The 22,887-nt window shown below is 44.7% G+C and overlaps 1 protein-coding gene across 1 annotated transcript in view; it reads right to left on the bottom strand.

The window, feature by feature from the left end:
* The window catches only part of HSD17B3 (hydroxysteroid 17-beta dehydrogenase 3), a 120,535-nt gene that overhangs the window by 8,684 nt on the left and 88,964 nt on the right, over positions 1–22,887 (bottom strand). The window contains exon 10 of the mRNA XM_082260405.1: positions 924–1,073. Within this exon, the coding sequence (XP_082116531.1) occupies positions 924–1,073 (150 nt within the window). The remainder of the gene's footprint in view (positions 1–923; positions 1,074–22,887) is intronic.

Here is a 22,887-nt window from a genome sequence, read left to right as displayed (position 1 = left end):
GCAGAAGAGTAGTCGGTAGTCAATTCCTGGTCAGCGTTGGATCTGTGGTAGTAGATAAGAGCAGCAGGTGAGGAGTAGCTTGATCAAGGCTCAGGAGCTCAATAATCAGCAAACTGGAGTGCAAGGGGCTGGACTTATATAGGGAAGTACCAGGTGTGGGGAATCAAGGGTGATGAGCAAGGCTTGGCAAGACTAAGGTTGAAATAATAGGCTTCAGGGAAGAATGTTCAGGGAGGAATGTTCAGAGCGGACGGTAGCCTAGTAAGCAGGGCTACCGCCTGGGATGTGGCTGGTCACAGGTTCGAATCCCAACAGATCTATAATGGTAGGAATAATATGTTTGGGCCTATTTCCAATAATTTTGGAGTATATGGTGACACCAATTGCAATAGATCACTTTCTCCACTTCTTTTGTGAAATCAGGGAACTTCTCCACTTCTCTTTTGCACTACGTCAGCCACCTAACTCCCCACTGGTTATTTTCCAGCACAATACCTGGGGTATCATGTCAGCTTTGCAAAAACTGTTTGGTTCTAGTAGTTACTTTGCAGGTCCTCATAACTTATATGGTCACACTCTAGTATTGTGACTGACAGAACTTGCTGCATATTACTAAAAAAAAAACACTCACAGCCCCAACAATGTATCTACATAGTCTTTAAAAACATAGGATCTGCACAGGGGAATTCCAGGAAGTGTAGCTCACAGGTAGGTGTCTGAGAAAAAACTGAGTCAGAATCTTCCCACCCTTCTCCAGTAAGGCATGAATACCACATAAATGGACATGTCAGACATCAATGGAATGGCAAAACACATAATAAAAAAGCAATTAGGAACATCTTAGAAAACAATTTACTTTATTTAACTGTGGAACTTGAGAATATTTTTTTGGCCTGCCTGGAGTTCTGTTTTGAATTCCTTACCAAAGTAGCATGTGCAAGGCAGCCATATGTCTCATTTCCTTGGGTAACATGATTCAGTGATTCTTTTACAAAGTCCATTGAAGATTTTGTTATGATATTTGTTGATGTGTGTTTTGTCATCGGCGTTGAAACACCATACGGCATAACTGCCTAAAAGACAAAAGCAAATATAGTTTAAATGAGGTTAAAGCTAAACTTTAGGCAGATTTAAAATGACAAATTAATGTAGCTCTGTAATCATTAAACATTATGAATAGGGGTGAGCTAAGTGTTTGGACTGAACACTGGCTGTTCAGGTGTTAATCCGAATGCTGAATGTTTAGGGCATTTAGCATGGGCAAACATGACTGCTTTGTAGAGGTGCGCATCTTCACTGGTCTCACAATTCGATTTGATTATGATTATCCTGTCAATGATTCGATTTGGTTCCATGATGCATCACAATGCATCCCGATTACTGCCTGTGGTTTAAAAAAAAAAAAATGATAATAATATATATATAAGCTAACAGAAGAACTCAATTTTTTAATGTTATCTGCTAAAACAAGGACATTCCCTGCATGTAGCAAAGTCTGAACACAACAGACAACAACAGTATTTATTTAAAACATTAAATACTAAATGGCACAGCCCCCTTTTCTTTCCACAGCCCCCCTGCACAATAAACAGCACCCTTTATATTCCACAGCCCCCCTTTACATTCCACAGCTCATTTACATTACAGAGCCCCCCCCCCCCAATTCACATTACACAGCCCCCATTTACATTTCAAAGCCCCACCCCATTTACATTACACAGCCTCACCATTTACATTATACAGACCATTTACATTACACAGCCTCACCATTTACATTATACATACCATTTACATTACACAGCCCCACCATTTACATTACTACATTACACAGCCTTGCCATTTACATTACGCAGCCCATTTTACAATTCAGAGCCCCCCCCCCCCCCATATTTACATGATACAGCACATTTACATTACACAGCCTATTTTACATTGCAGAGCCTGTCATTTACATTACACAGCCAATTTACATTACACAGCCCCCTCCATTTACATTACACAGCCCCCCCCCCCACCATTTACATGATCCAGCCCATTTACATTACACAGTTCATTTACAGTATACAGTCCATTTATATTACAAAGCCTTTTTAATTTATATAGCTCCCTCCAGTTACATTACACAGTCCATTTACATGACACAGCCCCCCAATTTACATGATACAGTCCATTTACATTACACAGCCCATTTACATTACACAGCCCCCTCCATTATACAGCCCTCCTGCACTCCCAGGAGACCCTCTGTTCTCTTGGGACAGCCCTGCCATCGCACTCTAAAGTTAAAACAAATCACTGTCAGTCCCTCTGTTTCATGGATTCCTTCCTACGGTGTGTAAGGGTTCATGTAAATGGATGCCTCTACCTTTTTATCTTTGATCTTTCATCGCTGGTCACGGTCACGTGCCCTCTGGCCGGGATGAGCGGAACAATCCACTTGCATGGTAAGAATCCTCAGTCATGTTTGCAAGTGGTTGAGAATGGAGCATTATAGCATTGCCTAAATATGGCCACATTTTGTACACAGATGAATAAATCCCCCAACCCAGCGCTCATGGAGCAGAGGAAGAGATACTCAATAATAATTAAAATATTAATGATATTCCTTTGCACCCTTAGCTGCTGCTATAATAAACATAAAAATATCAACAAATGTTTCAAATCATAAAAAAATCTAAAACATTAGCAGCGCTCATCCAGTGTAATGCACGTCGTGTGCCTTCACAAATATAAAGTCCTATCCAGATGTGATGTTAGTAGAGATATCCAGTCCTTCTAGTCCTCATGCAGTCAATATAATGGCTCTGATGAAGAGAGTTCTCCCTTGAAACGCGTCAACCCCATCACCACGGACGCTTTCCATTCCTCCTGCTTTACCAAAAAGCATCTATAATGTATGGCATGTTTTTAATTTTCCAATAAATATCTTGTGATATTGCACTAGGTCGGTGCGTCCTTCTCTTGTTTTCTATGTTTTTAATATGAGTGTACCGTCACCATACCTCGCGTGATCCACTCCCCAATAGAGATTCCACTCACCAGATCTCCGAATGCCACGTGTTCTTCTATACATGATCTAGAGTTGCTTGTATTTGTAGTGCTCCTTTCTCCGCTTTCACCTGTATGCTTGTATTTTTAGTGCTCCTTATACCGCTTTCACCTCCTCGGATGGACCCAATTTTCATCAGGTCAACCATGCTCTTACCCTTTAAATGGGGTTGTGATGTTCCTCTGTGTCTTTTTCCTCCTTGGTGTTCTGATGCTTATCCATTGCCATCTTTGGATGTCCTAGGGTATTTTTTCTCGTGGGACCAAAAAGAGCGTGGTACTCATAGTGCCTACTGTATAATAAACCTTTTTTTTTTGGTAAAAATAGTGTTATACTGCTCTCACCTCCTCGGATGGACCCAATTTACATCAAGTCAGTGATGTTCCTCTGTGTCTTTTTCCTCCTTGGTGCTCTGATGTTAATCCATTGCCATCCTTGGACGTTCTAGGGTATTTTTATTTTAGTTCTTGGGATCCAAAAGAGAGTGGTACTCATAGCTTACTATATATTAAACATTATTTTTGGTAAAAATATTAAAATACACTCGCATAATAATAGATGAGTAATCGCCTACTTGTTTCCTTATGCAGTCTCTGCTTTCTGGCCTTAACTCACGTTAGCACACAATGGGTTAACACCTTCTCTTGAGCACACAGGACCACTTCTTCCTAGCTAAATAAGACAGTCCCTCCCCCACTGGAGTGTTCTTCTTTTTGGTCAAGCTCCAGGCCACCTGTGGATTGCAGTTGGTAAGTACTTTGGATGCTGCAAGGAAATCTCCCCTACCGCACCGCCCCTCCATGTTCAGCCTCTCATGGAGTTGGAAGACCATGAATGTTGGATGGTAAAACCCTCCTGAAACTGGGTGCCCTTTGTGCCGGATGTCGGGCAATGTTGCTTAGATAGCATAAATATTTTACAGGCGTGGTATTACTAAGCTCTGCAATGTCACCATTGACCTCTCCCTTAGGGTTTTTCCTGTCTTGTATAGGCAGCGTGCCACACTATTCTCCTGTCTTTGTTTTCAGTCAGAGAGTGGCGGTGGATGATGTCACAGAGGGCAGGGAGATGGGGCGGTGCGGGGTAATGACCGCCAGAAGCAGCAGCTTAAACAGTCTTAGAGCCGGCAGAGGAATTGGTTTCTCTCCCTCTCTCTGCAGTCCTGCCAGTTTTCTCTTGTGAGGTAAAGACTTTTTGCTGTTGCTCCCAGCTTGTATGATGCTGTGCTGTGTTGTGTGTTCCCGGGGGTTAGACAGTCTGACTGGTTTTTGTCTCAGATTCTGTGTCTTCTGTCTGCCTCTGGAAGGGCTGCATGGACTCACCTTCTGTCTGCCTCTGGAAGGGCTGCCTAACCTCACCTGTTGCTTCTTCTGCAGTAGGTGGATGAAAGCAGATGGGTCTTAGAGGGACAGTGTACCTGTTTTTTCTTGGTGAGAGAATTATTTTTTCCATATTTATTTGCATGAGCTTACCACACCTGTCATTGGTACAGAAGACTAGCAAAAGGTACAAGGGGGCAGTGTGGGACATGTTTTTAAGAGTGCTCAAGGAAGGCAAAGTATGGTGTTTTGCATTATATTAGGAGCAAAAGCCCTAAATGCAAACAAGAGAGAAAACATAAGACCCACCACTGGTCATCTCCTAACAGGACAATCTGCATTCCCCACATTCCCGCACAGGTTGGCTTTCATGCTCCTGAAGCAGCTCACGTGGCAATGGCTCACATGCGTTTAGGTCAGCGCAAAAGAAAATGCCTCGCCCAGCCCTGGAAGCATGTTGGACATGCAGTGTACAGTGATGAAAAATTAATTGCCATGGATTGCCTCAAATGACAATGGATAAGGAAGCAGATGCATACATTTCAAAGCCTAGAGGCTGTGGCAGAAAGTATGCGATAAATATCCATGCCACAGGCAAGACGCAGGCCAAACCATCGCAAAAAAGCTTGCAGATATGTCCAAATGTGAAAGAGGAAGAGCCTTCTTTTCCCATAATGACAGAGTTTTAAAAGTTCATTTATAAAGAATGGGAAAGATCTCATAAGAAGACCAATTTACAGTAAAAGGTCTCCAAGCTTTATCCAATGAAGCTTGCGGATGCATGTTTAAGCAACGTACTTTCAGGAGTGGATGGGGCTGCCTGCGTCTGGTGCTCAAGTGTCTTTGCATTTCAATATCTTTATCCTACGGATTGAAAAGTGGACTTAAAGCGAAGTTCCACCCTTTAAATAGTCCTAACCCCCTGACATGCCACATTTGGCATGTCATTTTTTTTTGGGGGGGGGGGGAGCGGGTACCTAGTTTTGACAGGTACCCACTCCCACTTCCACTCGGAGCACCACGGCGCCCTGAGCGGATGTTCTCCTCTCCCCCTCCCTCCCTGCAATCTTCTGGGACATGACAGAGGTCCCAGAAGATTGCCGGCCAATCCCGACGCATAGCACAACTCGCGCATGCGCAGTGCGTACCTGGCTGTGAAGCCGCAAACTGTCACAGCCAGGTGCCCACATCAGTGATGCCGGCGCCGCAGAGCAGAGAGGGTGAAGACGGCACATCGCTGGACCGTGGGACAGGTGAGTGTGCGGTTAGGCTGGAACTCCGCTTTAAGGCTGGTTCACACCAGATGCAGTCCAATGTGTTTTTATTCTGAGTCAAAAATGCATTTACTATGAATTCCAATGGCCTACATCACACCAGCATAGTGTGTTCCAGTACAGTCAACTAAAGGAGAACATGTTGCATTTTTTTCTGTATGGAACACATCTGTAACATGGCAAAACGCATTGAAAACGCACATGCAGAAAGGCCTCTTCAACTCAATTCTGTGAAGAACATTGGTCGAGGAGAAGAAGTAGTCTATCCTGGTAAACACCTTGTGCGGGTGGGAGTAGAATGTGAAGTCCCTGTCAGTAGGGTTATGAAGGCGCCATACGTCCGTAAGGCGAAGGGAATTTATTAATTGTGCCAGGGGACTCGGGGTCAGAGGGGCCGAACACTTACGTCTGTGTTTTGTCAAAGACTTGTCTAAGAGTGGGTCCATGAGGGCATTAAAGTCCCCCCCTATGAGATGCGGAGCTTGGGGATACTTGAGAAGATGTGCGGAGAGGTCTCTATAGAAGGACTGGTCTGGGACCTTGGGAGCGTACACGTTCGTTAGTAGTATTTCCCTGTCATTAATTTTTAAATGAGCGGAGACATAGCGTCCTTTAGTGTCAGCGGTAACAGATAGGACGTCACAGGAGAGCCGTTTATGAATCAGTATTAAAACACCTGCTTTGCGACCCAGGGCGGCCGAACCCACCACCGTGCCAACCCACAACTTCCGCATCCGGAGGAAGTCGTCGGATGAGAGGTGGGACTCCTGTAACAAGGCAATGTCGGTCTTGAGCCTATTAAGATGTCTCAAAACCTTCATCCGTTTGATCGGGGACCTTAGACCCCTGACATTCCATGACAGAATCCTCATGGAGGGTCAGGGGGGAGGGGGTGTGTAGCTGGTATTGGGGTACCCGAGTAGGCAAGTGCGTCAGGCAGGGTAGTACAAGGGAAGATGAGAGCTGTAGGGGAGTAATGGTAATAGGGTGACATGGGACACTTGATAGGAACCGTCCCCGTCCTCGGGGCCGTAGGCAAAGGTGAGAGGAGAGGTATAAAGGAGAGGGTTAGGGGTAGTGGGAGAAGGATAAACAAAAGGATAAACAAAAGAGCATAAAGCATGGACCTCACTTTTTTCCAAATGCTGCGACCGTATCCGCCGGCGAAGCCCTAGGTGCGGACCCATGCCGGTCTGGCACCGCCTCATCCCCGGCCCCCCAGGAGAGAGAGGGGGGGAGGGGGGGTGGTAGTTTGGGCTCCCCAAAAACATGGCCCGTATGCGGATAACGTAATGCCAAAAGCAGACACAGTGCAGCATCTAGGAAACCCAGACGTGGAGCCAAAGATGACATGACCAAAACATTTCAACCCATGATAACTATAACTGTCAGAAAAAACATCAATACATCATATGTATGCACATAAACAGTAAGAGCAATATAGATGAGGGTGAGAGCACCATATGACCCCCAGGCTGGACCTGAGGGGCATATGACAGGGGAGATAAACAGTGCAAGAGGGTGATACTTTACGTGATCCCATCTAACGCCCTCAGAAGAGGAGAGAACCACACGCAGGGGTCCAGGACTCCTCAGCGGTTCGGGAGGAAACGGCTGCCACCGACAACGTCCGAGTACTTTTGCCTCTTGGGGGATTCCTTGCGAGGGCTCCGTGGGACCAGGGGGCGTTGGGTTGGAGGGGTTTTAGATGAAAAGTTGTCCGACCCATCCGCCTGGAGAGAGCGAGCGAAGGCTTCCGCCTCCGAGGGATCCTGGAAAGATAATTGTTCGCCAGAGGGTGCGCGTAGCCGAAGTGTCGCCGGGTATGCCAACGTGAATTTGATTTGAGCTTGGCGCAGCTTTGAGCATACAGTCTGGAATGCCTTCCTCTTCTTGGCCACTTCCACCGAATAGTCAGCAAAAATCAGGACTTTAACACCATCGATCTAAAGAGATTTGGATTGTCTGAATTTTTGAAGGATCGCGGATTTGTCGGCGTAATTTAAGTACTTAGCTATGATCGGACGCGGCGTGTTTCTGTCAGAGGAGTGAATCCCCATGCGGTGAGCCCTTTCGACCACGCAGATGCCTTGCAGATCCAGCGCCTCCGGGATCCGTTTGGAGCAAAGGTCCGGGATAGATGATGGCGGCACGGATTCCGGTATTCCAATAAAGCGGAGGTTACTCCTGCGCGCTCTATTCTCTCAGTCCTCCACCTTTTGCAGCAGAAACTGGTTGGTTTTGTCCTGGGTTATTTCGAAATTATGGGAGCTATATATCTCCTCTTCTATGCTGGCCACCCGAGTTTCCACCTCATTCAGCCTATGTGATTGAGCAGCAAGCTGCTTTTTGATGTCCTGCATACCTGCTGCTACAGCCGACTGAACTGCTGCAGATATAGTGGGGGAGAGAAGGGCCACCACAGTCTGGGCAATGCGATCCGACTGTGGGTCCCCCAGGGATGGCAGTTCTGGGGATGGAGGAGCCGTTATGTCCATTCGTGAGGCCTCCGCCGCGGGGAGGGCCGAGACCGGGGCCTCGATTTGCGGCTGGCCCGGCGGAACGCGCGGGCCGCTTTTTTCCAAAAATTTGTCCATTATGGCAATATGGATGGTCCTGGGGGTTGCCCGGAGGTGGGGGAGCCGGATACGGACTCTTAATGTCAGTTAAGCAGAGTTTTTAGGCTGATTTAGGGTCCGACCGCCGGAGCCGAGGGAGAGCGCTCCTACCTCATTCGGCGCCGGAACCGGAAGTGCCTCTTCAACTCAGTGGCGGAGGCTTCAATAGACGTAGTTCTAGGTCTGGCACATTCAGTCACAGCCATGAGAGCTTTGTGGTTGCACCACTGGAAGGTGGATGAAGCTTCCACACACCCCTTTGTACCATTCTCCATAATGGGAGGTTGTTGTTTGGCAAAACACTGGACGAAGCGAGTAGAAGAAGAAATGTCCAGACTGTGGCTACAGTCTAAAAAAGAGGAAGCGACCGTCTTTTCACTCAAGTCTGTCGATCTTCAGAAGGGTTCAGGAGGCTAAATCTTAGAGCCAGGCTGAAATTTACCAGATCACAGTTACAGGGGCTCAAAGCTTCCTTTTTACATGGAATCAAATCAAGAGCAGGCTGCTAGACATGTGGAAAAAAAAATCTTTTGAAGGTGTGCCCAACCAGTGTCTTCCAGTGGGAGCCAGGACAACCCCTTTTTGGAGTTACATAGTTACATAGTTAGTGAGGTTGAAAAAAGACATCAGTCCATCCAGTTCAACCTATGATGTGTGTGTGTGTTTGCTGTTAACCGTACATTGTATACCCCTGTATGTTGTGGTCTTTAACTGTCTTTGGAGTGTTTGTGTGACAGGTGGGAGTTAAGTCACCAAATCCAAATCCTTTCATTCATAACCAACAGGTCTCAAGAACAAAGACTTATTGCAAGATTACGTAAAATAATTATACTACACAAGTCCATAGTGCTGGTACCACCAAAGAACAAAATCTGGGGGTTTCTCCCCATTCTTTCTAGTACCCAAGGCACCAGGAGCTTTCCCTACTGTCTGGGTTTGAAGAAATCGAATGGGTACTGCGACAGGACAAGAAGCTGTCATGGTGAAAATGGTCATTTAAAAGACACATAGTGTGCACATTGGCTCCCTGCAGAACTACAGAGTGTGGATGTGCAGTGGAGAAAACTGGTTTTGCAGTTTTCTCCAGGTTTTGGTATACCTGAATAGGGTTCTGTAGTTTGGATATTCCATAGTGTCTTGGGTAGGATGGAGTCTCCCACCCCGTGTCCATGTTTTGTGGATGACCAGCAGGGTGTATGCTCCGGTGCACACGGCCCTTATAATGGAGGTGAAGGAATAGCTCAGGGCTCCCAGTTGGAGATGGCTCCACCGAAGAGAGACAGGAGGTCTCTAGGAGTCAGAGGCTGCAGGTGGCAGCCAGAACACGTGTGTCTGCAAGAGACAGGTGACGGCCTGAGAACTAAGGCCAGATTAAAGCTGTCAGCTTCAGAGAATTCATGGTCTGGGGAACAGCATAAAGAGCAGAGGTACTGCAACTGAAAAGCTGAGTGAGAGCTTAACCACTTTAGCCCCGGAGGATTTTCCTGCTAAACGACCAGGGGGTATTTTGCGATTCGGCACTGCGTGACTTTAACGGACAATTGTGCGGTCGTGCGACGCTGTACCTAAACGAATTTGACGTCCTTTTTTTCCCACAAACAGAGCTTTCTTTTGGTGGTATTTGATCACCTGTGCGCTTTTTACTTTTTGCGCTATAAACAATAAAAGAGCGTAAATTTTGCAAAAATAACAATATTTTTCACATTTTTTTATATGAAATTCCCCCCAAAAAAAATGTAAAAATCAAAATTTTTTAACATTTTCGGCCAATTTGTTTTATGCTACATATGTTTGGTAAAAAAAATCGCAAAAAGCGTATTTTTATTGGTTTGCGCAAAAGTTATCGCGTTTACGAACAAAGGGAAAGATTTTTGTAATTTTTGTTGTTTTTTTTTTTAACGCGTAATGGCGGCGATCTGCGATTTTTTTGCGGTACTGCGACATTGGGGCGGACAGATCGGACCCTTGACTGACATTTTTGACACTTTTGGGGTTACCAGTGACATTTCTACAGTAATCAGTGCTATACATATGCACTGTTACTGTAAAAATACACTGGTAGTGAAGGGGTTAACTTTCTTTGGGAGGGTGGGGCTGTGTGTGTCCCTAGGGGCGTGCTTTCTACTGTGATTGGCTGTGGCTTAAGCTGTAAGGACACTGATCAACGGTTCTACATAGTAGATCCGTGTGATCAGTGTCTTTACACCGAGGAGAATGACAGGTGGCTTGTTTACACAAGCCGCCTGACTTTCTCCCTCTCCCCCGATGATCGCCGAGTGACCGGCGGACATCGGGTCCACCAGTCAAACGCGCAGGGGGGTCCCTGACCGCGCGGGAGCGGGAGCGTGCCTCCGCGGGCGCACGCTCGCTCCCCAGAGCCTCACAGGCTAGCGACGTAGACCTACGTCGCTCTGCCTGTGAGGGGCTGACTGCCGCAGTAAATATACTGTGAGCAGTCGGCAAGTGGTTAAGAGCCAGGTGGGCTAGCATTTTCTGTTTGTTGTATATTGTCTGGAGAATAACACCTGCCTGGGAAACCCTATATGTTATGGACTTTCCTTTTGTTGTTTAACAAAAATGGGCTGCCATGCCCTGAAACCGGAAAATGCATCTACCACTAAAGCTAATAGTCCCCCGTGTTACAATTGGTGGAGGATGCAGGCAGCTGATGGTGGTATCCAGGTCTGTGCTCCAATGGTGAGTGATTTCATACAGTCTATTTTATTTGATGATCACATTGAGGACTTTTTGGCTAAATTTAAGAACATAGCTTCATTTAAAGCATGGCCCAGAAGCCGCATTTCTCACAGAGGAGTACCGAGATGTGTACCGCTGGAAGACTTATAACCGAGATGACTACGACAACTACAAAGCAGCAATCTGGTCCAGAGAGCACTGGAAAAGTTCTGCAGGGAATGTGGAAAGAATGCCCATTGAATATTTAAGTTCCTGAGGAGTAGAGATCTGCAGTTACCCCTAGCAACCAGGAGCCCATTTTTCTAACAGAGAGTGCCAGAGTTTCAAGAAGGGCTGCAGTGGCCCCCTGTGGCCGCATGAGGGAATCAGCCTGTGCCACAGGTAACAGATAGTGCATTCAAGTGAAAGCTTTAATGCCAGCTACAGGATCTGCTAAGACTGATGCAGTATATGGGACCGATCCCGATAAAATGGGGGTGTGTCCAGCAGGGACATTCGCGCTACATGGAAAAATGGACTCGCTGCAGTGTGCTATCCAGAGCAGTGGAAAGACATGGGTTAAAACCCAGCTTGCGGCAAGGTCAAGGACTTATGGACTCTATATGCACCTAAAATAATCAAACAGAGTTCTGGGAATGTTAATCTAGAGGTTACCAAAACAGTGTGCCAGGTTCCCTAGTGACAGGTGCTGCAGAAATGCCCAGGGAAACCTCCCAGGAGCCCACAGTGGTTTCCCAGGACAACTGTGGAGCTGCCCTAGTGGGTAAAAGAATCCCTTTGGATAGGATGGGTGGTGTGCTGAGCAGCACACAGGTCGCAGTTTGTAATGAGCAAAGAGAGCCTGCTAAAGCTCATAACACTGTTCATTTGTCTATGAATGCTGATAAGGGTATTACTGTTGATAAACATACTTATGTTGGTGATGTGTTCACTAATAGTGAGAAAAGGGGATACCTCCCTTGAAAACCGGAAGCAGAGCAACATGATTGCCCAGGGAAGTCTTAGGGCTCTCCATGTGTTGGAGCCAGAAATTGCCCAGGACAGCACTGATACTGCTCTGGTGGAACAAAGGGGGTTAATTCAGCCAGCCAAAGCTCAAAGTACACAGCTGAGTGTGCTGGAAGTGCCCCCAGGGCAAGCTGGCCAAAATGGTGTATTACAGCCTGCGTTGATGAATGATGCATTTTCTCAGTGTGATGTGGGTAAAAGCATGTTGTCACAATGTGATGTACAGTATATAAAACTGACAAAGGTACCGTTTGTGGTACAGAGTCCCTGATGCCTCCTAGAGCAGGTGATGCAGGGCTGAAGAGCACCCATGATGGAAGCACAATAGATTGGGACAGTTGGGCCAAACAGTTTCTAGTCATGTTAGACAAGGCTATAGTATGCAACAAGGGTGCAGACATGACAACTGCTATGCCAGACAGGGTGATCGCGGAGCGACCGATGGTTGGGGGCGCAATGGCCACGGCGAAGGTCCAGTCAGAAGAACTGGATAAGGGTGCATGTGTGACAGATGTGTTGTCCACAGTCCAACAGTTGAATGTCAAGTGTCAAGGTGACAGTGTAACTGATGTTGTCTTGCAGAGGCTCATTGTTGTTGAGTTAGAGGGGATGAGTACAAGACATGCCTCTGACAGCTCTCCGGGGGAGCACCAGGCTGTGATGTGGCAGTCAGGTGGAGACCCCTTTAAATGTCTCTGCCTCTCAACCTGCAGTGAATGAGCCCCTCCATGTCTCTGATAAGGGAAAGGTTCCTAAAAAGGTCTTGCAGCTTGATGTGGAGTGCATTGAAATGACAAGTATGCTATTGGAACTGCTTGAATTGATGAAAGCACATTCCTTGTATACCTGGGTGCCTGCATTCCAATCGGATATGTTGGTATTGCGGAGTACCAATGGATGGAGCCAGGTAGTACAAGCTGTGCTGGATAACATTAATCACCAGTGGAACTGGTTGGTATGGTGCTTTTTTATAGTGTGGCAAGTGATCAGTTCCCTGTAAGGGGGGTGCTTCCAAATACTGCTTGGTATGGAAGGTGCTCTGGAGAGCTAATGGAGACATCGGAGGTCTCTCCGCCTGATGCGGTGACAGGGAACACTTCTGCTAGTGCGGTCTGAAGTGTGGCTGAGCAGGGATTAGTAAATGGCATGTATACTGCCTCACCCGCTAGAGGCGGCAGGAGCGGAGATTTTGTCTGTCACCTGCAAAGGAGTACAAATTGAGGTACCCGGAGACACTCTGAAATACAATACTGATGGTATCAGAAATTGTGACCTTGGAAAGTGTGATCAATTAATGAATGGTACTTGTTTTACCAAGTTTATTTGGGAAAGACAAGTTAAAAATGTCAGAGGTCCCTTTGCATAACACCAAGACCAAAAGCTTTCTGCCGTTGCAGTCCTGGGTAGTCCTGGTCAGTTTTCGGTATTGGTGAAGGGCTCATGTTTTGCACTACCGGACAAACCTCATTAGATGGAAGGCCTGAGCAAGGAGCAGCAAACAGCAGAAGTCCTGATTGATTTGGAAAAAATATGGCTGAGGAATGGATGCAGAACTTGAAATACACCAGAAAAAAAGATTGGGCCTACGCAGCTGATCGGTGGTGCCCCAATAAAGAATTTGGGCTGATGTGTTCTGCCCCCTACTAGGTCAAAACAAGGAGGGGGGGATATGTGACAGGACAAGAATCTGTCACAGTGAAAATGGTCATTTAACCACTTCTAGACCGGAAGGATTTGCCCCCTTAATGACCAGGCCACTTTTTTAAACTTGACACTGCATGACTTTAACTGACAATTGTGCGGTCATGCAATTCTGTACCCAAACGAAATGTACGTACTTTTGTTTCCATAAACAGAGCTTTCTTTTGGTGGTATTTTATCACCTCTGTGCTTTTTATTTTTTTCGATATTAATGAAAAAAGAGCGAAAATTTTGAGAAAAAATTAAATTTTCTACTTTTTCTTTTAGAAAATATCCAATATACTACATTTTTGTCATATATTTAGGCCAAAATGTATTTAGCTACATTTCTTTGACAAAAAAAATCTCAATAAGCAGATTTTTATTGGTTTGCGCAAAAGTTATAGCGTCTACAAACTATGGTGTATACTGTACACTGGAATTTACGCAGCTTTTACTTCCTGACTGCCTATCTCATTTCTTGAAGTGCTAAAATGGCAGGGCAGTACAACCCCCCCCCCCCCCCTAAATTACCACTTTTTGGAAAGTAGACATCCTAATGAATTTCCTGAGAGGCATGTTGAGCCCATTGAATATTTAATTTTTTTGTCACAGGTGTTTGAATAAAGACTAGAAAAAAAACATTTTTTTTTTTACACAAAGTTGTCATTGAAATGATATATTGCTCACGCATGCCATGGGTATATGTGTAATTGCACCCCAAAATACATTTTGCTGCTTCTCCTGAGTACAGCGATACCACATGTGTGAGACTTTATGGGAGCCTAGCTGTGTACGGGACCCCGAAAACCAATCACCACCTTCAGAATTTCAAAGGGCGTAAATTGCTCATTGCACTTTCTCATTACCTATCACAGTTACGGAGGCCCTGAAATGTCAAGATAGCACAAACCCCCCCCCCCCCCCCAAATTACCCTGTTTTGCAAAGTAGACACTCCAAGCTATTTACATTTTCTACTTTTTCTTTTAGAAAATATCCAATATACTACATTTTTGTCATATATTTAGGCCAAAATGTATTTAGCTACATTTCTTTGACAAAAAAAATCTCAATAAGCAGATTTTTATTGGTTTGCGCAAAAGTTATAGCGTCTACAAACTATGGTGTATACTGTACACTGGAATTTACGCAGCTTTTACTTCCTGACTGCCTATCTCATTTCTTGAAGTGCTAAAATGGCAGGGCAGTACAACCCCCCCCCCCCTAAATTACCACTTTTTGGAAAGTAGACATCCTAATGAATTTCCTGAGAGGCATGTTGAGCCCATTGAATATTTAATTTTTTTGTCACAGGTGTTTGAATAAAGACTAGAAAAAAAACATTTTTTTTTTTACACAAAGTTGTCATTGAAATGATATATTGCTCACGCATGCCATGGGTATATGTGTAATTGCACCCCAAAATACATTTTGCTGCTTCTCCTGAGTACAGCGATACCACATGTGTGAGACTTTATGGGAGCCTAGCTGTGTACGGGACCCCAAAAACCAATCACCACCTTCAGAATTTCAAAGGGCGTAAATTGCTCATTGCACTTTCTCATTACCTATCACAGTTACGGAGGCCCTGAAATGTCAAGATAGCACAAACCCCCCCCCCCCCCCAAATTACCCTGTTTTGCAAAGTAGACACTCCAAGCTATTTACATTTTCTACTTTTTCTTTTAGAAAATATCCAATATACTACATTTTTGTCATATATTTAGGCCAAAATGTATTTAGCTACATTTCTTTGACAAAAAAAATCTCAATAAGCAGATTTTTATTGGTTTGCGCAAAAGTTATAGCGTCTACAAACTATGGTGTATACTGTACACTGGAATTTACGCAGCTTTTACTTCCTGACTGCCTATCTCATTTCTTGAAGTGCTAAAATGGCAGGGCAGTACAACCCCCCCCCCCCTAAATTACCACTTTTTGGAAAGTAGACATCCTAATGAATTTCCTGAGAGGCATGTTGAGCCCATTGAATATTTAATTTTTTTGTCACAGGTGTTTGAATAAAGACTAGAAAAAAAACATTTTTTTTTTTACACAAAGTTGTCATTGAAATGATATATTGCTCACGCATGCCATGGGTATATGTGTAATTGCACCCCAAAATACATTTTGCTGCTTCTCCTGAGTACAGCGATACCACATGTGTGAGACTTTATGGGAGCCTAGCTGTGTACGGGACCCCAAAAACCAATCACCACCTTCAGAATTTCAAAGGGCGTAAATTGCTCATTGCACTTTCTCATTACCTATCACAGTTACGGAGGCCCTGAAATGTCAAGATAGCACAAACCCCCCTCCCCCAAATTAATCCTGTTTTGCAAAGTAGACATTCCAAGTTATTTGCTGAGAGGCATGGTGAGTCCATTGAATATTTTATATTTTGCCAAAAGTTTTGGGAAAATTACACTTTTTGTTTTTTAAACACAAAGTTGTCACTAAAAGATAAATTGCTCACACATGCCATGGGTATATGTGGAATGACACCCCAAAATACATTCTGCTGCCTCTTCTGAGTATGGGGATACCCCATGTGTGAGACTTTTTGGCAGTCTAGCCACGTACAGGACCCCAAAATCCAATCACCACCTTTAGGCTTTCCAAGGGCATAAATTGTTGATTTCACTCCACACTACCTATCACAGTTTCGGAGGCCATAAAATGCTAAGACAGCAAACCCCCCACCCCCCCAATGACCCCTTTTTGGAAAGTAGACACCCTAAGCTATTTGCTGAGAGGCATGTTGAGTGTTTTGCAGATCTCACTTTTTGTCACAAAGGTTTGAAAATTGAGGAAAAAAAATGCATTTTCCTTTTTTTTCTTTATTTTCCAAAATAAATGAGAGCTGCAAAATACTCCCCATGCATCTTAGCAAATACCCTGGGGTATCTACTTTTCGAAAAGAGGTAATTTGGGGCGGTTTTGTGCTATCTTGGAATTTCATGGCCTTCAAAACTGTGATAGGTAGTGAGGAGTGAAATCAACAGTTTACGCCCTTAGAAAAGCCTGAAGGTGGTGATTGGTTTTCGGGGTCCTATACACGGCTAGACTGCCAAAAAGTCTCACACATGTGGTATCTCTGTACTTGGAAAAAGCAGCAAAATGTATTTTGGGGTGTCATTTCAAATATATAAATGGCATGTGTGAGCAATATATCACTTAGTGACAACTTTGTGTAAAAAATAAATAAATAAATAAATTATTTTCCCGAAACTTGTGGCAAAATATTAAATATTCCATGGACTCACCATGCCTCTCAGCAAATAGCTTGGAATGTCTACTTTGCAAAATGGGGTCTTTTTGGGGGGGTTTTGTGCTATCTTGAAATTTCAGAGCCTCCGAAACTGTGATAGGTAGTGAGGAAGTAAAATAAGCAATTTACACCATTTGAAAACCTGAAGGTGGTGATTGATTTTCGGGGTTCCGTACACAGCTAGACTGCCAAAAAGTCTCACACATGTGGTATCCCTATACTCAGGAGAAGCAGCAGAATGTATTTTGGGGTGTTATTTCACATATACCCATGGCATGCGTGAGCAATATATCATTTAGTGACAACTTTGTGTAAAAAAAAAAAAACAAATTGTCATATTCCTGAAACTTAGGGCAAAATATAAAATACTCCATGGACTCAATATGCCTCTCAGCAAATAGCTTTGGGTATCTACTTTCCAAAAAGGGGTCATTTGGGGGGGTGTTTGAATTGTCCTGGCATTTTATGCTCAATCTTAGCCACACATCACCCACTCTTCTAACCACTTGAAGACCAAGCCTTTTCTGTAACTTTTTGTTTACATGAATTTTTTTTTTTTTTTTACTAGAAAATTACTTTGAACCCCTAAACATTATATATTTTTTTAAGCAGAGGCCCTACAGAACAAAATGATGGATGTTGCAATTTTTTTTGTCACACGGTATTTGCGCACAGATTTTCAAAACGCAATGTTTGCGAAAAAAAAACACTTTTTTTAAATTTAATACACAAATACACTATATTTTGCCTAATTGTTTGGTAAAATTTAAAAGACGATCTTAAGCTGAGTACATAGATACTAAACATGACATGTTTTAAAATTGCGCACGCCCGTGCAGCGGGAACAAACTACGAACATTTTTAAAAGCCTTTAAAAGTCTTTACAGGTTACCACTTTAGACTTACAGAGGAGGTCTACTGCAAGAAATACTGCCCTCAACCTGGCGTTTGTGGCGATACCTCACATGCATGCTTCAATTGCAGTTTATATAAGACACTTGACAGATCCTTGCGTGCGCCTTTGCGCGCAAGCACAGGGGGACAGGGGTGCTTGAATTTTTTTTACATTTATTTTTATTTTTTATGTTATTTTGACACCTTCCCTTTTTTAAAAATAATTTTTATTGTTATCACAGTGAATTTAAATATCCCCTATGATAACAATCTGTAGTGACAGGTACTCTTTTTTAAAGAATTGGTCTATTATACTCTAGATCTCTCTTCTGCCCTTAAAGCATCTGACCACACCAAGATTGGTGTGATAAGATGCTTTCCCAGTTTTCCAATGGCGCTGTTTATTTCTGGCGAAACGGAAGTCATGAAATGCTCGTAGCTTCCGGTATCTTAGGCCAAAGAGATGATTGGAGCCAATCTCGTCTCCAATCAGCTCTATGGTCAGATAATGGAACCACTGGCTGCACTTTCGGGTCACCCAGTGGGACAGGAGAGCCTGAGAAAAAACCGCGGAAGGCGGCGGGAGGGGAGGGGGTGTCCCCTCCCATTGCTTGTAAAAGCAGTCTAGCAGAAAATTATCCGCTAGTGTCGCTTTTACATGTAAGCCGACCGCTGGCTGTAAAAAATGATACCATTATGATGCTTAAATCTGCAGGCATCATCCTGGTATAACCACTCAAAATCCAGTGACGTACCAGTACATTGCTGGTCCTTGTTCGGCATATATTGTAGGTTTTTTTTTTTTTTTCATGCAGCTTGTGGGCTTATCGAAAAAAAGAGAACCTAACAGATTCCTTCATCCACATTGATCGATGTGGATGAAGAAATCTCCGACCAGGAAATGTGTAGTATACCCATCATTAGACCGCCCAACATCCACCCACTTCTCTAATGATGGGCAAACATGACGAAAGCCATGTATGCCTTTTTTTTTTTTAACTGCAGTAGTAAAATCATCTCCTACAGTGCTGCCATTGTAGATTTCCATAACGCTGTTTGTGTCAGAATATTTATAAATCAGCGTGGCAGCTGATGGGCATACCTGCAAGGCAAACAATGGTTAACAATAAAACAGTAAAAATAAAACATTACATTGGTACCTGAAAAGTAAAAAATGATTACCAATGAAAAACAGTAACAATAAAGTACAGTAAAAGTAAAAAGAGTAGAATTAGAAGTAGAAGAGTAAGAACAGAAAATTAACTCAATAAAACGAAAACTATTTTGGGCTTTTTTTAGTTTATTTATTTATTTATTTTGTAACTTTTTTTTTACACTTTTTTTTCTGTAAGTGTAAAACGTTCCAGCTTAGGTTCTCTCAAAATGGCGATCGCCATTGAACCTCTTTCGAGACCCTGTGTAAGTGTGCCCTAGACTGTGCAGTGTTGTACCCTATGCTAATACTCCACTAGTGTGTGGTAGCGATAGAAACATTACCCGATGCAGAGACCAGGTTCGCCTGGACAGGAGGGACAATAAGTACGGGTGTCATGCGTAAATCCACGTTTCCTACAGACACGACATCTTCTTTGGGGGCGTCTTTGGGTAGAAGTACTCGGGAGGACAAAAGGAAAATGCCTCTCATGCAGCCGGCTCACTGCATCCGGTAAGGGAAGTTGGGGCGCAGAACCTCCTGGATACAGGTAGGCTCTGATGATCTCTTCCTGGAATTGTAGGAAGGATCCACTTCATCCTGACGCTTTGTATAGCACATTAGAGTTTAGCTAAGCCAATTGAAATAAATAAACAGACACTTTTTTGTATCAGCGTATGGCCTTACGGGCAATTAAGTATGGCGACATCTCCTGGTCATTCAGGTCCACCCCTCCCAATACAAAGGTTGTATTCATGGACACAGAGGGACTTCTCAAAAACACAAGTTGCCGTAGGAATTTGGGTTGCGTGTCTGCGTGAAGGGAGGACAGATCTAAAACATTCCGTGTATCCCTCCACTTCACTGCAAGCAATTTGTCTGTTTTCAAGCAGGCTGTCCCCCCCCCCCCCCCGACTAATTCGGGTATCTACAAGCCATTGGGGGAAGCCCCGGCGATTAGGTCGCACGGTGCCACATTGACCAATTTGAAATTCAAGCAGGTGACTAAAAAGTGGCATGCTTGTATAAAAGCTGTCCACATACAAATGGTACCCCTTTCCGAATAAGGGTGACACCAAGTCCCACACAATCTTGCCGCTGCTCCCTATGTAGTCTGGACAGTTGGGGGGCTCTCTTTGCCCTCGTAAACAGGGAAACTAAATGTATAGCCTGTTGCCCTGTCACAGAGCTTATACATCTTGACCCCGTATCTGGCACGGTTGCTGGGGATAAACTGCTTGAAAGCAAGGCGGCCAGAAAACTTAATCAGGGACTCATCAACGCAGACAACTTGTTGGGGGATAAACAAGGCTGCAAATAGTTGATTGAAAAGATTTACAAGGGGCCAAATTTTGTGGAGCCGGTCATATCCAGGGTCACCCCGAGGACGACAGAGTTCATTGTCACTGAAGTGCATGAACCGCAGGATTTGCTTGTATCTCGTCCTGGCCATGGAAGCAGAGAACACACGCATATGGTGATTTGGGTCAGGGTACCAATATGAACGCAACTCACTCCTTTTAGTTATGCCCATGTTGAGGGATAGGCCCAGAAAGGTATTAAACTCAGAAACCATTATACAGTAGGTTTCCAGCCAAATTGTCTGGCAAGGGTCAAATTTGGGTTTGCAGCGATAAATTAACCAGTATATAAATTACTTTGGTCCAGAATAGATCTGTAAAAATCTTCTGTGGAAAAACAGCTCGTAAAAATCAAGGGGAGTAAAACTGGCTGTTTCCACCTGAATTCCGGGTTGGACAGTGAATGGGGGAAGGACAGGCACTGCAGAATCTGTGGGCTGCCAATCAGGATTTGCCAGCGCATCAGGGAGAGCACTATGGGCTCTACGGGCCTGTCTTTGAATTCTCGGTGGCTGTGGGCCACTGCTTGTGCTAGTCACCGCCCCAGCTTGAACTGCATTTATGGGACTCGCCACGTCACAAGTGATACTGCAGTGCTGGTTTCACTATGACCAGTATGTACTAGGCCGCTGGTGCTTGCCAGTTCACCAGAAGTTTGAGCGGCACTAGTACCAACACTCTGCTCCATACGAGAACCCTGCGATTGCTGCACCTCAGCAACTCCAGAACAGGGTCGGGTATGCCCGACCTTGGCAGGGACCACTCCGTCATCAGAGCTATCTGTCAGGGAGCCGCTGCTCTCTACAGGTTTGTATACTGACCCTGATTCTGCCAGTGAGACTTCCCCATCGCTCTCCTCTGACATGGTCAGTATCCTGTAGGCCTCTTCACTAGTGTACCTCCGTTTGGACATTTTGGCCAATAAATTTATAGGTACCTAGTGTGACTCACAGGTAAAAAAGCACCTGGTTGTCTAGGACTATGTGAACCGCTACAAAAAAAACTGCTAGTGCTAGCAGAGATCAGGCCTGACTCTGCTAACGCTGTGGATTTGTGTGTTGTATTTTTGAAAGTTACTTGCCTGGGCGGGGTGGGGTGGGCTGGGTAGGGGGCTAAATGCAGGTGCTGGCAGGTGTCATGCCCGATCCTGCTAACGCTGCATTTTGGGAACCCTAAACTATTGGGGACGCTAGTATAGTTCTGATCAGATCAAAGATATTGATCCGTTCAGACACTATACTAGTAATGGATGTGTTTATTGTGTGTGTATGTGTGTGTGTCACTGGCAATCAAAAGGTTAAATTATATTTCTAAATATGTGGCGGGGATCTGATGCTGTCCTAGATTGACGCTAACTAGCGTTAACGCTAACTAATGTCACCTGTGACACTAATATAGTCATCAGAAAAAAGATCTGTACACTATAAAAGTGACACTGTGACAGGGCAATGAAGGGGTTAGTTGGGGGTGATCAGGGGGTTAAATCTTTATTGGGGGGGATGGCGGGTACCCTAAACCTATTTGGGAAAGAAACGAATGGTCGCTAATGCTAAATTAAGTCACAAGGAACACTATTACAGAAATCAGCAAAACAGCTATATACTATAGTGTGCACTGTGACAGGGAGTGAAAGGGTTAACTGGGGGGGGTGATCAGGGGGTTAAATGTGCCTATCTGGTGTGGTTTGATGTAGTGCTTGGTGTACTTACAGTTAGCTGCTTTTTCCTCTCAAGCTGGAACTGAAAAGGGCTCCACGAGGGGAGAGAGCAGAATATCCTGTGTCTGTGTTTACAAAACAGACACAGGTCGGTCTGCCATTGGTCAGAACCGATCACCAGGACCAGGCCAAAAATCATTGGCCTGGACCTGATGACTGATCGGTTCTATACCGAATCAAACCATCGCGGGGACGAAGGGCACTCTCCCATGCGCCCCCGAGCCCCGCGTGCGACTGATGTATACCTACGGCGATTCACGGAGGAGCAGCTGCCTGCCGCAGTATAACTGCGGCGAGCGGTCGTCAACCAGTTAAAGGACACAGAGTGTGCACATTGGCTCCGTGCAGGACTACAGAGTGTAAATGTTCAGTGGAGAAAACTGCTTTTGTAGCTTTCTCCAGGTTTTGGTATACCTGAATTGGGCTCTGTAGTTTGGAGTGTCTTGGGTAGGATGGAGTCTCCCACCCTGTGTCCATGTTTTTGTGGATGACCAGCAGGGTGTGTGCTCAGGTGCAAACAGCCCTTATAATGGAGGTGAAGGAATACCTCAGGGCTACCAGTTGGAGATGGCTCCACTGAAGAGAGACATGAGGTCTCTAGGAGTCAGAGGCTGCAGGTGGCAGCCAGAACATGTATGTCTGCAAGAGACAGGTGATGGCCTAAGAACTAAGCTGTCGGCTTCAGAGAATTCATAGTCTGGGGAGCAGCATAAAGAGCAGAGGTACTGCAACTGAAAAGCTGAGTGAGAGCTTAAGAGCCAGATGGGCTAGCATTTTCTGTTTATCGTATATTGACTGGAGAAGAACCACTGTGTGGGAAACCTTATATGTTATGGACTTTCCTT

Source organism: Pelophylax lessonae (genome assembly GCF_965119305.1).
Source record: "Pelophylax lessonae genome assembly, chromosome: 1".
Taxonomy (NCBI): Eukaryota; Metazoa; Chordata; class Amphibia; order Anura; family Ranidae; genus Pelophylax; species Pelophylax lessonae.
Note: the sequence above shows the minus strand (reverse complement) of the source record. Positions and strands in the feature narration are given on the sequence as shown.